Genomic DNA, 13,818 nt, shown 5'->3' with positions numbered 1-13,818 from the left:
AAGAGAGAGATGGATATTGTTGTTATTAATGGAACAAAAATCCGAATATTTCGTTGTATTTTCTAATGCCTGCGGGACAGGATAGTTATTATGACGAGAAAGAGAGAGAGAGAGAGAGAGAGAGAGAAAGAGAGTGAAAAAGAAGAATGAGCGAGAGAGAGAAAGAGAGAGAGAGAGAGAGAGAGAGAGAGAGAGAGAGAGAGAGAGAGAATGAGAAAACGTCGATAATTTTATTTTTCGATCGTTCCCTTTTACGATTATTACTTGACTCGTCCGGTGTGTAAGTGTTCCTAGGAAGCGATTGTTACCTCTCCTTTGCGTTATATTGAGTTCCACGCACCGACAATGATAACTCCCTTATCGTTAAGTCCGCCTCTCGTTTCAAGAGATCGAACGACACCTCGAGAGAACAACGGAAAGACAGCACGGCATTTTCTTCAAACGATCGCGCCGCCGTGTTCGATGCTGTCGATCGACGCATGACTTTGTGAGGCGGCTGACTAACTCGAGTGGTATCCCGCGAACTTGTCGTGGCAATAACGTACGGAAAAAAAAAAACTTGCGGAACGATACGCAGTGACACCCCATCGAGGTACATTGCGAGCGAGCGAGCGGCGGCAGCGGCGGCGATGACGACGATGACGACGACGATGACGATGACGATGACGATGACGATGACGACACAATGTTATACATACGCAATTAAACTTATAGTGTTTATTACTTAGTAGATAAGCTAGATGCGACGTAGAGAAACGCGCGTGTCACCGATGTAAATTTTTATAAAGGTTCTAAAGAAAAAAAAAGAAAAAAACGAAACGAAATGTAATGTAACGTAACCGTAATGATCCACAACCGAGGGAAAACCTCAGTTTTCAATGTCGCTAACGCGCGAGATACGACTCAGTCGAGTTAGCCGCTGTTTTGTTAAACGAGGTCTCGGGAGGGAAGATCAAGAATGCGACCGGCATTGCGATCGTCGAGCGTGACAGAGTTGAATCGTGTCGCCGGGAGAACGAAGAAAGATGTCACGAGATCCGCAAACTATATCTATTGATGAACGTGCGCGGGTCAATACACGATACTACCCTGTCATCATCTCCCTTGACCGATCACGCGCTTGATCGTCGATCGGTAGATTCCTTGTGACACGTGGCAGCGAACAACAGGCGGAGCAGACGGACGGACAGATGGACAGACAGACAGACGGACAGACAGACGGACAGATCGGTGGATTATCAATTATTAACGCCAGATATATGCATTATTCCGTACCAAGTACGGCTAGAGTTATTACGGAGTAATTTATTATAGAATTATAAAGAGTCAACTCTGTATCGCGAGTAACGGAGCACGTACGAAGAAAGGCCTGCATCGACCATCTCTACACTCTTTACACTTGCCGTTAACACCCCCTTCCCCCGTCCCGACCTCGTTACCTCCCACCCTCTTCCTATTCCTCCTCCTCCTTCTGCATCCCCGTCGCTCCTCTTGAACCCTCGACAAAAACAAAACAACATATTGTAATCTATTGTAGATTGTTGTAGATAAATTATACGGTTTGACCGTACATTGTTACTTTTTGTCGACAATATAAAATACACAGATATATAAGTAAATGCCACGTGTTCTCTTTTATTGTCATTTCATCACCTCGCCGCGTCAATCGTCGACAACAACTTCGACTCGTAAATGTACATTTCATCAAGCTGTTTATTTCTTTATAATACACAAAGTAAGAATTATAATATAATACAGTATAATGACGAAATGTATGCTTATTGGCTTTTCATACGAGAAAATCGTTGGCGCGCTAAAGAAACAATATTTACAAGATATATAGATTCGATCACCTGTTATCTTTTCATGTTCTTTTTCTTTTCTTAATTAATGAGTAATACTGGGCATACTGGGTGATCCTACTACATCGATGATGTCTGCTTTGACTTCTGGCTCCGTTTTCGGTAGAAGTGCCGGTGGTATGGTTAAAGTCTTAAACAAAAGATACGAGATTATTGTATGAAACAGTTGAAATAAGTATAACACGGAATTACATCTTTTCAAAATCTCGCGTAAAATTACCTTTCCCGGTGCTAGGGCTTCATACTGATGCCTCAAAGATTGTAATTCATAATCGCACGTTGACAATGCGCTTCTCAACTCATAATGCAAAACTATGTCACTACGTAGTTCGTTAAACTGCTGACATATTTGCTCCGTTGGTGGTGGATTTAATTCTATAATGAATAATATAGCAATTTTCAGTTTCCTATCTATAATATTCCGAGAACAATATAATATATGAAGCATAAATTACAGAAAATCTACCTAATCGCAATTCGTTCAGCATTTGTTCAATGCCTTTCATTTTCTTTTGGCCAAGACTGCTTGGCAATTTGATTCTCTGAGAACGAAGAGTAACTCCACTGTTTTTAAAGTCAGGGAATTTAATCCCAGTTGATTCTACTGCCTGCAAATTTCACAATATATGTATTATTTCCAGTTGAAATTTAAATTTTCTCACAGCTTCAGGTCAAGTTGTTTTTAAATTTTCTTGAAGCATCAATATTAGAAAAATATTTCAAATAAAAATTGAAAGAGCTTTTTTAGGTTATTCTCACAAGAACTTACATGAGAAGTATCAGTCTTATTTGGCCTATTCCTAGAATTGCTATTCTTTTTGGAAGATTTCCTCTCACTCTTCCTGGGATCTGCTTGGTGATCGGCAGCTGTGATTAATTTTTGCAAGTCTTGTGTTTTTCTGTCTCTTTCTTTTTTCCTTTGTTCAATCTTACGCAGTTCAGCTAGTAATGTCTGCTCCTCTTCTACTTGCTCAGGAGTACGTTCAAATAACTTTTTGAGTTGTTCCTTCCTACGTTTCTCATGCTCCGCATCAAACATATATACTTTGTCGGTATGAGATTTTGCTTTTGTTAATGCAGCACATACTTGGTAATATCTAAAAATTTATTTGTAACATGTATAATCAAGAAAGCTATATGGTACATAAATTGATAAAATACAAATGCACCAATAAAATATTTGCCTCTCTTTTAAGTCTTCTACAGATCTTGCTGGAAATTTGTTACGGTCCCACCTATCCTTAATGATAATAAACCTCAGATCAAATCTCTTACACAAGTCAAACAAATGGTCCGTCTCTGCTCGTGTCCAACCATTGGTTACTAAATGCTGTACATATTCTGCATTAGTATATGTTGGTATGGGTACTTTTTTATTGAACTTTGCAAAGGGATATTCCTTTCCAGCGTCAGCAACACGTCGCCAGTGATGAAATATAGCACCGTCTGTGCGTGCGGGATTAGTAAACGGTGTCCACTTCCATGGTCGCACTTTCTTCATACCAAGTTTGGCGCGGGCCTGCTTGTATCCTTTCCCAGTGTCCGTCGGAAACATCGGCGGAACATCGTTATTGTCCTTGCAAAGTAGCGCGAATACCTCACGGTGCATACCCTCCGGACGTTTTGGCACTTTGTTGTAGTCATATTTCTTACGATTTTTCTTGTCACTACCTAATATCGATTCTTTTGTAAGTTCCGTAGTCGTTGGAACTTCAATGTCTAGGATATCACGCACATCTGCCATTCTTGACAGTTCTTTTAAATTGTTTTGACGAGGTACTTTATGAGTTAGAGGTTACTTTTTCTTTATGAAATTAAATGCGATATATCAGAATACACAGAGATACAGTTTTAATTTATCATGTCATAAATATTTTTACTGCACAAAAACATCGTTCAAACGCACAAAAGCATTTCCCACTTGTCCAAGATAAAAAAGTATTAAAGGAAGATAAAACATGTAAAATCCGAACTATACTCAGAGGCAGCAATAAGCAAGGTTCATTCGTTACAAATGGCTGTATCCCGGAAAACCCCAGGCTTACGCCAATCCCTAGAGAATAAGCAAGGTTATAGCAGAGAAGAAACTGAGAGCGGTCAACACGGCGTTTTCGGCGACACCGATTTTTCGCACTGGGAATGGGCGCTATCTGCATCCATTTTGAGAGGGGAACTACGATGCTACATCCACTTTAGGTCTCGACGGTAAAACCTGCATCTGGTGGCTGTCCGTGCTACAACCACTTTCAGGCGGTTTATGTCCGTGCTACAATCATAATAGCGTACTTGACAAGCACGGTCTCGCGCATTGTTATGCATTTGTAACATGAATTAACATGTTAACATGCACAAAAAAAAAGAATTGAGATATATGATTAATATCAAAAAAAGAATTGAGATATATGAATAATATCATGAAGATTATATACGATTTATATCGATATATAAATATATGATAATAAGATAATATTTTGTGTGTACCCAAAATTAATTTTCTAAAATATTTTAGCGTTACGTTAGTATTTATTTATACTCCGGCGTTTTTTAGCGCAGTTGTGTCCGTGTGCATGTGTTGCATTGAAAGTGTGCGTGACGTACGTGTGCATATACGCACTCACACACACACACACACACACGCGTCATACGTAACAGATCGAATCTCAGGGTATATGCTTAACATTTTCAATTGCCGTACGTTTCTATGTAAGAATATAGTCGGCACACACACACAGAGAAACTGCTCCTGTCTATCCGTCTGAAGTCCCGCCCTCCGCTCGGCTTGTTTTGACGAGCCAAGCGAAAGAGAGAGAGAGAGAGGGAATGTGTTCTGTCCATCTCACTATGATTCGCAACGTTGCCGAGATTGTGCTTCCCGATACACGGCCGAAACTGACGTTTCACTCTCGGCGTGAATCCAACGAGATGATCAATAGCAATTGATTTCGACTAAACTCGTTGTGTCGATAGATTTGCATGACAAATTAACATTGCACTTAAAGATTTCTCCGTTGATATCTCCGCTTCTACTGAGTGTAGAGAGTCGTCAATGTAGTCGAAAATGTAGGGTTTTGAGAGGACTTTATTTTGGAGCCAGAACCAGGCCTGTATCTCTAACCGTTTAGGAGATATCGAAGGTTAAAGTTTTCCAGCCTCTCTCCGTCGATATCCAGCCTTCCTCCGTCGATATCTCCGCTTCTACTGGGAGTAGAGAGTCGTCCATGTAGTCAAAATGTAGGGTTTTGAGAGGACTTTAATTTGGTACCAGAGCCAGGTCTGTATCTCTAACCGTTTAGGAGATATCGAAGATTAAAGTTTTCCAACCTTTCTCCGTTGATATCTCCGCTTCTACTGGGAGTAGAGAGTCGCCATTTACGGCAAAATGTAGGGTTTTGAAAGGACTTTAATTTGGTACCAGAGCCAGGCCTGTATCTCTAACCGTTTAGGAGATATCGAAGATTAAAGTTTTCCAACCTTTCTCCGTTGATATCTCCGCTTCTACTGGGAGTAGAGAGTCGCCATTTACGGCAAAATGTAGGGTTTTGAAAGGACTTTAATTTGGTACCAGAGCCAGGCCTGTATCTCTAACCGTTTAGGAGATATCGAAGGTTAAAGTTTTCCAGCCATTCTCCGTCGATATCCAGCCTTCATCCGTCGATATCTCCGCTTCTAGCGCAAGAGAATCATTCAGTATTTTAAATCTTGTATATAATTGCAGGCTATTGATCAAGTAATCCCCTGATTGTTTCGAGCAATGTATTTTATTCAACGTCACAAATACACACATGCAAGTATCTATTTGCAATTCGCATTGACTCGAACGATATTTTTTAGTCCCACATCCGTCATGCAGAATTTTGTTTCTCTTTTCATTTTGACTCACTGAAACGACTTGCCAGTCAGAGCCGGCCATGTTCCGCAGAATATTTTGATCGGACCAATCGAAAATACGATATATTTGATGCGGATTTTATCTTCATATTTGTCCAGCATGAAAATTAAATGGACTTGAAGCTTTCGAGAAGCGATGAGGAACAATTACAAGGCAAAGATCGTAAGAGTGAACACAGATGTTAGAAAACTTGTAAACTTTACCTTCCGGCCGACCCTGCTCTGCCCGAACCGGATCCTCCGATGCGGCATCCGCGTCCGCCGGACTTGCTTCCCGCAACGTCTGGAACAAAAATTTAGTGTTCTTGGTTGGTAAGCTGCGGTAGAGAAAAAATGGTTGGTCGGGATGAGTGGAGAATATTCGAATAGAAGAGACTTTGATACGGCAATATATATTCGTAGATTTAACATTTAATACGTACTTTTATTTTTTCTGCTCCTCCCCCCCTCTTCCCCGCTCTTTTTAGACCGGCGGGCATAGTCTGGCATAGAGATGGCAACTGTCATTGCAGCACGGACATAAACCGCCTGAAAGTGGATGTAGCATGGACTTCCACCATATGCAGATTTTACCACCGAGACCTGAAAGTGGATGTACTATCGTAGTTCCCCTTTCAAAATGGATGCAGATGGCATCCTTTCCCAGTGCGGAAAGTCGGTGTCGCAGAAAATGTCGTATTGGCCGCTTTCAGGTTACTCTCTGGTTATAGCAGAAAGAAACCTGATGAAAGCGGCCAACACGGCATTTTCTGCGACACCAACTTTCCGCACTGGAAAAGCACGCCATCTGCATCCATTTTCAAAGGGGAACTACGATGCTATATCCACTTTCAAGTCTCGGTTGTAAAATCTGCATGTGGTGGAAGTCCGTGCTACATCCAATTTCAGGCGGTGTTTATGTCCGTGCTGCAACTACAGTTGCCATCTCTATACCAGGCTATGTCCGAAGGTCTAAAAAGAGCTGGGGAGGGGGAGGGGGGGAGGAACAGGAAAAATAAAAGTACGTACTAAATATTAAATCTTCGAATATATGTTGCTGTATCAAAGTCTCCTGTATAATAAACGATTTGACACGCCTGGAGACGCATGATGTATCGTTGCCCGCGTCCCGTTTCTTTCGCCCTGCTTCTCAATTCAGCATCCCGTCCATTCATTCTGGCACTGACAGTGGCCGTTAATGAGCATTCGATCCGCTCGGAAGAGCACGTGTTAATTAACGCGACGATACTCCGATTATAAATATCCCGCGAGTCGACGAAATATCTGAAATTTTAAAAAAAGCATCAAAGAAAATCACGTTGATGTTGTCATGGGTGAAATCTCACCCTGGTATATATTTTTTTATTTTCGAAATAAAAAAAGTCAAACGAATGCAATTAAATGTTATTATCATCAATGAATATTAGATGAAAAGTAGAAGAGTTATTGTCCGCAGCGGATAATCTAACATTTAATAAAAACGAGATAAAATTCGCATGGGATGAAATTCCACTCTTTAACGCTACCATGACCTTCAAGTATTCTCCGAAAACGACGTCACAACAACTTTGACACTCTGTACAATTAGTTGCTAACACATTTTCTAATCGTACACATTCCTCCTTAATTAACATAAAGCTAACAAATATCCGATGCTTCGACAGAGTAATTTTGTTTATTTTCAGTAATCAATAAATAGTAAATCAATATCGCGTACAGTTGAAAGGCCTCCTCGCATTTCCCTTGTCGTTTCGGAACCTTCGAGAAAAGAAGAGACGCCCAAGGGCAAGTCTCTCTTGCTTCAACCGCCGCCGAGGCCCGCAATGTTTACATCGCGCCGGTTGTGTTGATCGGCTCGCGAGTGACGACAACACTTTTTACCCTTCGTATTAATACTCGTGCGCCTCGCGTACTCGACCTCATTTCATCAACAGCAGCTGTGCGACCCGCTCGTCACTTCCGTCTCGTGTTGAATTGAAAAAAATGTATCTCATCATTCTTCGAGATACTCAATCCGTCGGCATCGCGTCGGCATCGCGTTGATTAACCGCACGATCGAATCGCGAGTATCGGCATTAGAAGCGTGAGTGAGTGAAATCCAGAGGACTCCAGCAGCCGGGAAGCAGGACGCCGGCAGCGATATGTCACGTTTCCAGGTATGTGGAATCATTTATTATACGGGAGGTCTCGAATAACGAGAGCGGATGTTTGATGAATTTTCCGGGAATAAGAAGTCGGAATTTCGCGCTCGACATTCACGATCCGTCATCATCCGACTAGTAATCACAACTTTATGAATCTGCAATTATTCTCGTCAATCTCTGTCTGTCTATCTATTTATTGCGTTGTTGTATACAAAAGATATTGATCCAGACAGAGACGGATAACGGTCCATGAACGCGGATTTCTAATTCATCATGTTCTCGATCAAACATTCTGAATAATTCCCAATTGTGTGAGTATACCGGTCTTGTGTAGAATATTCAACGTCATATCGCTTATTAGACTGCGATCTTTTTCGTTTTCTGTCAGCGCTTCTTTCAAGTCTGTTTACTCTCGTTACGGGATCTAAATTTAAATGTCCATTCGTAAAAGAGTATTTTCGAGAGCACACAACTGTTATCTCCGCTTCTTGTTGTCATTTTTTTTCGTCAGCTCTTTCAAGAGCTCCTATCTAGACATTCAATGTCAATGAAGAAAAAAAATCATAGCGAATATTCTCCACTCATCCCGACCAAACATTCTTTCTCTACCGCAGCTTACCAACCAGGAACGCTAAATTTTTGTTCCAGACGTTGCGGGAAGCAAGTCCCGCGGACGCGGATGTCACACCGGAGGATTTGGTTCGGGCAGAGCAGGATCGGCCGGAAGGTAAAGTTTACAAGTTTCCTACACATCTATGTTCAACCTTTTATGATCTTTGCCTTTGCAACTTGTTCCTCATCAGCTCTCTTGAAAGCTTCATGTCTCATTTAAATTTTCAATGTTGGAACAAAAATATAAAGACAAAAATCCCATATCAAAATATTTCCGTATTTTCGATTCATCCCGATCAAAGATATTCTCTCTCTACCGCAGATTATTAACTGGGAAAACTACTTTTCTGTTTCAGTTGTTGCGGAAAGCAACAACAATCCGGCAGATGCGGATGCCGTACCGGAGGACCCGGTTCGGGCCAAGCAGAATTGGTCGGAAGGTAAAATTTACAATTTCCTATACATCTGTGTCCAACCCTTTACGATCTTTGCCTTTGCAACTTGTTCCTCATCAACTCTCTTGAAAGCTTCAAGTTTCATTTAAATTTTCAATGTTGGAACAACAATATAAAGATGAAAATTCCGTATCAAAATATTTCGGTATTTTCGATTCGTCCCGATCAAAGATATTCTCTCTCTACCGCAGGTTATCAACTGGGAAAATTATTTTTCTGTTTCAGTTGTTGCGGAAAGCAACAGCAATCCGGCGGACGCGGATGCCGTACCGGAGGATCCGGTTCGGGCCAAGCAGAGTCGGCTTGAAGGTAAGTTTACAAGTTTACTATAGTCCTTTGTTTGACCCTTGGCGATCTAGAGCTGGGATATAATTTCCGACTCGACTTGAATTACGATCGCAGAGGGTAAATTACTTTTTTACTCGCCCGCACTCGTTGGTCAAATCTAATGAGCGAATGTGAATTTTTTGTTACAGAGTTGAAGCGGAACGTAGCCGACTCTGACTGCAAGTCGTTTCGGTGAGTCAAAATGAAAAGAGAAACAATATTTTGCATGACGGATGTGAGATTAAAAAATATCGTTCGAGTCAATGCAAATTGCAAATAGATTCTTGCATGTGTGTGTTTTTGTGACGTTGAATAAAATACATTGCTCGAAACAATCAGGGGATTGCTTGATCGAAAGCCTGCATTACATACGAGATTTAAAATACTGAATGATTCTCTTTTGATGTTCAGTCATCTGAATAAGAGATATTCATATCTACAACGCGATACGGTCATCAGCTGCTGTATTTTCATTTTTCAAGCGGGCCGCGGAATTATTTAACGATAATTATTTGACAATATTCAATTGTCCGTGTAAAATATATTCATACGCATAAATGCCGATACCGTTGGCTACTTTTCTTTTATTTCCAAAACAAGCTGTAGAATTATTTGGCAATATTGTCCATTCATCACGATCCCTATTGTCTCGAGTAGCGTATAATGCGCGCAGAAATTGCGCCAACGCACGCCGAGCTTGAGGTATCCTCGCTCGCGTGCCTTTGAATATCGCGATCGCGGTTATCAATATACGCGTTTTTACCCGCGCTGTTAACAAAGAAAGCTTAAATTCTTATTTCGCCAAAGTATCGCGAACGTAAGCTTCGTCGTGACGGAACTATCATGCGTGAAAACTTTGTCCCGATCTCTTTCTCTCTTTGCGCTCCCTCGGAGTGGCCGGTTTCTGATTGTTTAATCTTTCCTCGCATACATTCGCGAATATTTCACGTAGATATCGATACTCCCACATTTTCGCGACTTTTCAGACGTGATCGCAAAAGCGCCGTAAAAATCCGTTGGACGAGTCGATAAATTTTCACATGGTTCTTACTCCTCGTCGATCGAGTTTATAGAGTCCGTTTCGCAGCGCGTAAAAAGTTTTCACCGATGTCGACGTTCGTTAATTGACGCAAATATCGCCGTTCTCATACAAGTACCGACCGCGTCGCGGAAGTGTGGCGAAAGTGTAGCAATCAACGTGGGACATGCTGCAATACGGTGCTGCGCGATATGGAAAGCGGCAGCGGACATGGGCGGACATTAGTGGATCTGGTTGGATGCAACGGGACATCATCAATATCATCATCGGTGAGCGTTTGACTCAATGCTCGCAGAGAGCTCTTTTATTATTACATTGTGCATGCCGCAAATTTGCATTGACTTTTGTAACGAAAAATATATTTTATGAATTATTGCCATATATTATGGCCATATATTATTGCCATTATATTATTGCCATATATTGTTGCCATATATTGTTGCCGTATATTGTTGCCATATATTATTGCCACATATTGCCATGTATTATCGCCATATATTATGGCCACTTGAAATCGCGCGAACAATCGAAAAAACTGAATTTGCCGATAATCGCAAAAGCACGCGGCAGACGTCACGGACGGATGACAGCAGCCCGTCTCAGGGCTGCCCGATAACAATGCTATTACTGCAATTTAACTTTAAACCATAGCGGCCTCTGGTCGCAAAAAACTTTCTATCGCGGACTAACCCCTCGAGCGGAATGTTCCCGAGAAGTGCTCTTGACATAAACGCTGGTTATAAACGAACTTGCCTCGTTAGGGCCTCATCGCGGTATCGTTGTCGCGGAAAATAAGGAAGAAAGGAGTTAAACATCCGCATCGTTGTGAAAAAGGGGCGATGGCGTCCCTTCGCGAGTAGAATTTTAGGCCTTTGCGAACGCGAGCGTTAAATTTCACCGCGGCTGCGAACGTCCCCCGACTAGTTTCTTCGCGGAAACTGAATATTCATAACTCGCGCTTGATCGTGTGTTGAGACTCTATAGAGGGTGGGAGATTGAAGCGGGAGTTGATGATATAAGTAGTGACAAAGTAGTCGCGCATTTTATGATCGCTCTTTAAAATGGGCGCTTCTTTCGTCGGTGATAAAGAAATCAGAGCTTGCTGCCGGTGAGATCGTAAAAACCGCATTGATTTTTCTTCCGTAGCTGCTCCCGCGACCTAATCCACGTTTAATCCGCATTACGATCATTTTTGCGGATAAGTACGGGGAAAGTGACATCCGCGGATAACTTTTGTCCTTTGAACCGATACGTCTCGTAAAGTTTTCCAGTTCTTTTACGCAAGTTCGTCGCTCGTACTTGATAAAAAATGTCCCGAGACGTGCCTACGAAAAATGTTGCACGTGGAGAATATTCAGCGCACGTACCATCTGGAAGTGAAATACCGTGAAGGAAACCATTCTCGTGCTAACTTCTCTAACTTATGCTTTACAAGTTTCGAAATCCATGAAAATTTCAAGATCAGATACTGCTTGTTTGAGGGAGGTTTTTAGACATTCTCTGTAAGAATCTTGAAGAGCGAGTATCGATTTTTTCGAAAGATTCGAGATGTAAATCCAAATCTGTTATTTATACGCATACGAGTGTGCGATTGGCTGAGGTTTTTCTCGGGGGCGAGTTTTGTCGTTTCAAATCTCGCAAGAATCGTATGAAGAAAGCTTGAGATAATTATACGCTCACGCGTGTGAAAACAACACACTCGAATTTGCAGCGACGACATAGCGGGGATATTTAGCGACTACCTTGAAATTTCCGATTAGATTTCTCGTCAGCCGTCGTTCTATCGCCTAGCTAATCCCGTCTCTTTCACTCGAGTGCCTAATCAGGGAAATTTTTCTGGTACGCTAAATCCCATAAGGCCATCAGTCTTTAGTCGAAATTCATTGGTTATACGGTTACGCGTTACTATGCAGAAAATATGTCATGGAATTTCAAACTGTATGCGCCTAATAACATCGTATGTTGGAGTCGGATATTATTAAACTTATATTACACTACAGGGATTATTTTTATGATTTATAATATTTATTCTAAACTTTAATATGATTCAACTAAAATGGCGCACGCGTAATACGTGCTTGTAGTGTTCTAGTGTTAAGCCAGCGGCACACAATGCTTGTTTTTGTGCTGGATTGCTTGCTGGATGAAAATACTGTGTTCTGATTGGTGCATTTCCATCCATCTTCGGAACCTCTTAAGAAATATATAAGTCAACCATCTGTTCGACAATGTTTTTCAAAATCAGAGACTTGGAATTGTAAAATGCCTTTTAAACCACTTTATTATGATTATTTTTGTCAAAATTGCAACCTGCTGAATTTAGTTTATATTTTGTGATCGAGAGAAATTATTGGGTGTACAAATTAGTTCGGTCCGTTTTCAAAAGATGGCTCCGGCTGTTATGAATGGTTCATAGTGACTGCCGATTTTGGCAGTTTCAGAGAGGTTAGACATCTGCCAATAATATTCAGTTTATATCGCTTTGAGTTTCATACAAAAACCTTGTTTTTTACAGTGTTGAAAATGTCGAATTTTGTGTTAACCAAACAGCATTTGCGGGAGGTTTTAATTTTCTGCTTTAATTGGAGGAAAAGTGCAGCTGAAGCCCATCGAATGCTTGTTGAAGTTTATGGTGACGCTGCTCCAACTGATAAATCATGTAGGGAATGGTTTCGACGTTTCAAGGATGGAGATTTCAGCGTCGAAGACAAGCCTCGCTCTGGACAGCCAAAAAAATTCGAGGACAAAGAATTAGAAGCATTACTCGAAGAAGATCAGAGTCAAACGCAAGAGGAGCTTGCAGAATCATTGGGAGTGACTCAACAAGCCGTTTCTGTACGATTGAGAGACATGGGATTTATTCAAAAACAAGGAAACTGGGTTAGGTTAAAAACTGAAACCGAGAGACATTGAAAGGCGATTTTTCACTTGCGAGCAGCTGATTCAAAGGCAACAAAGAAAAGGCTTTTTTGCATCGGATTGTAACTGGAGATGAGAAGTGAATATTCTACGACAACCTCAAGAAGAAAAAATACTACGCCAAGCCCGGTCAATTGTTGCCATCGACCTCAACATCAACACCAAAGCCGAACATACATGGTTCGAAGATCATGCTCTGTATCTGGTGGGACCAAAAGGGTGTTGTTTACTACGAGCTGCTGAAACCTGGAGATCCCATTACGGGCGATCGGTATCGGTTACAATTGATTCGTTTGAGCCGTGCATTGCGAAAAAAACGGCCAGAATACGAGCAAAGTTATTCTTCATGACAACGCTCGGCCTCATGTCGCAAAAGTCGTAAAAAAATATTTGGAAACGCTCAAATAGGATGTTTTACCGCACCCGCCGTACTCTCCGGACATTGCTCCTTCTGATTACTGGTTTTTCCTAAGGATGCAGCACGATTTGGCAGGTCACTGGTTCACTTCTTTCGCAGAAATCGAAAATTGGCTCTAAACTTGGATCGCCTCAAAAGACGAGTCATTTTGTCGAGAAGGAATTCGAAAATTGCC

The 13,818-nt window shown here is 41.5% G+C and overlaps 1 protein-coding gene across 1 annotated transcript; it reads right to left on the bottom strand.

Annotated features, from left to right (window-relative positions):
* Positions 1-1,516: 1,516 nt before the first annotated feature.
* DMAP1 (DNA methyltransferase 1 associated protein 1) lies at positions 1,517-3,879 on the bottom strand. The gene is made up of 5 exons (XM_011141148.3): positions 3,047-3,879; positions 2,632-2,959; positions 2,329-2,470; positions 2,083-2,237; positions 1,517-1,992 (listed from the first exon to the last, which is right to left on the bottom strand). Exons 1-5 carry the CDS (start codon positions 3,604-3,606, stop codon positions 1,888-1,890), a joined length of 1,290 nt encoding a protein of 429 aa, XP_011139450.1. The 5' UTR covers positions 3,607-3,879; the 3' UTR covers positions 1,517-1,887.
* Between the last annotated feature and the right edge of the window lie 9,939 nt (positions 3,880-13,818).

This window comes from Harpegnathos saltator, unplaced genomic scaffold (genome assembly GCF_003227715.2).
Source record: "Harpegnathos saltator strain DR-91 unplaced genomic scaffold, Hsal_v8.6 scaffold612, whole genome shotgun sequence".
NCBI lineage: Eukaryota > Metazoa > Arthropoda > Insecta > Hymenoptera > Formicidae > Harpegnathos > Harpegnathos saltator.
The sequence above is the reverse complement of the archived record's forward strand: the minus strand, read 5'-3'. Positions and strand labels throughout refer to the sequence as shown.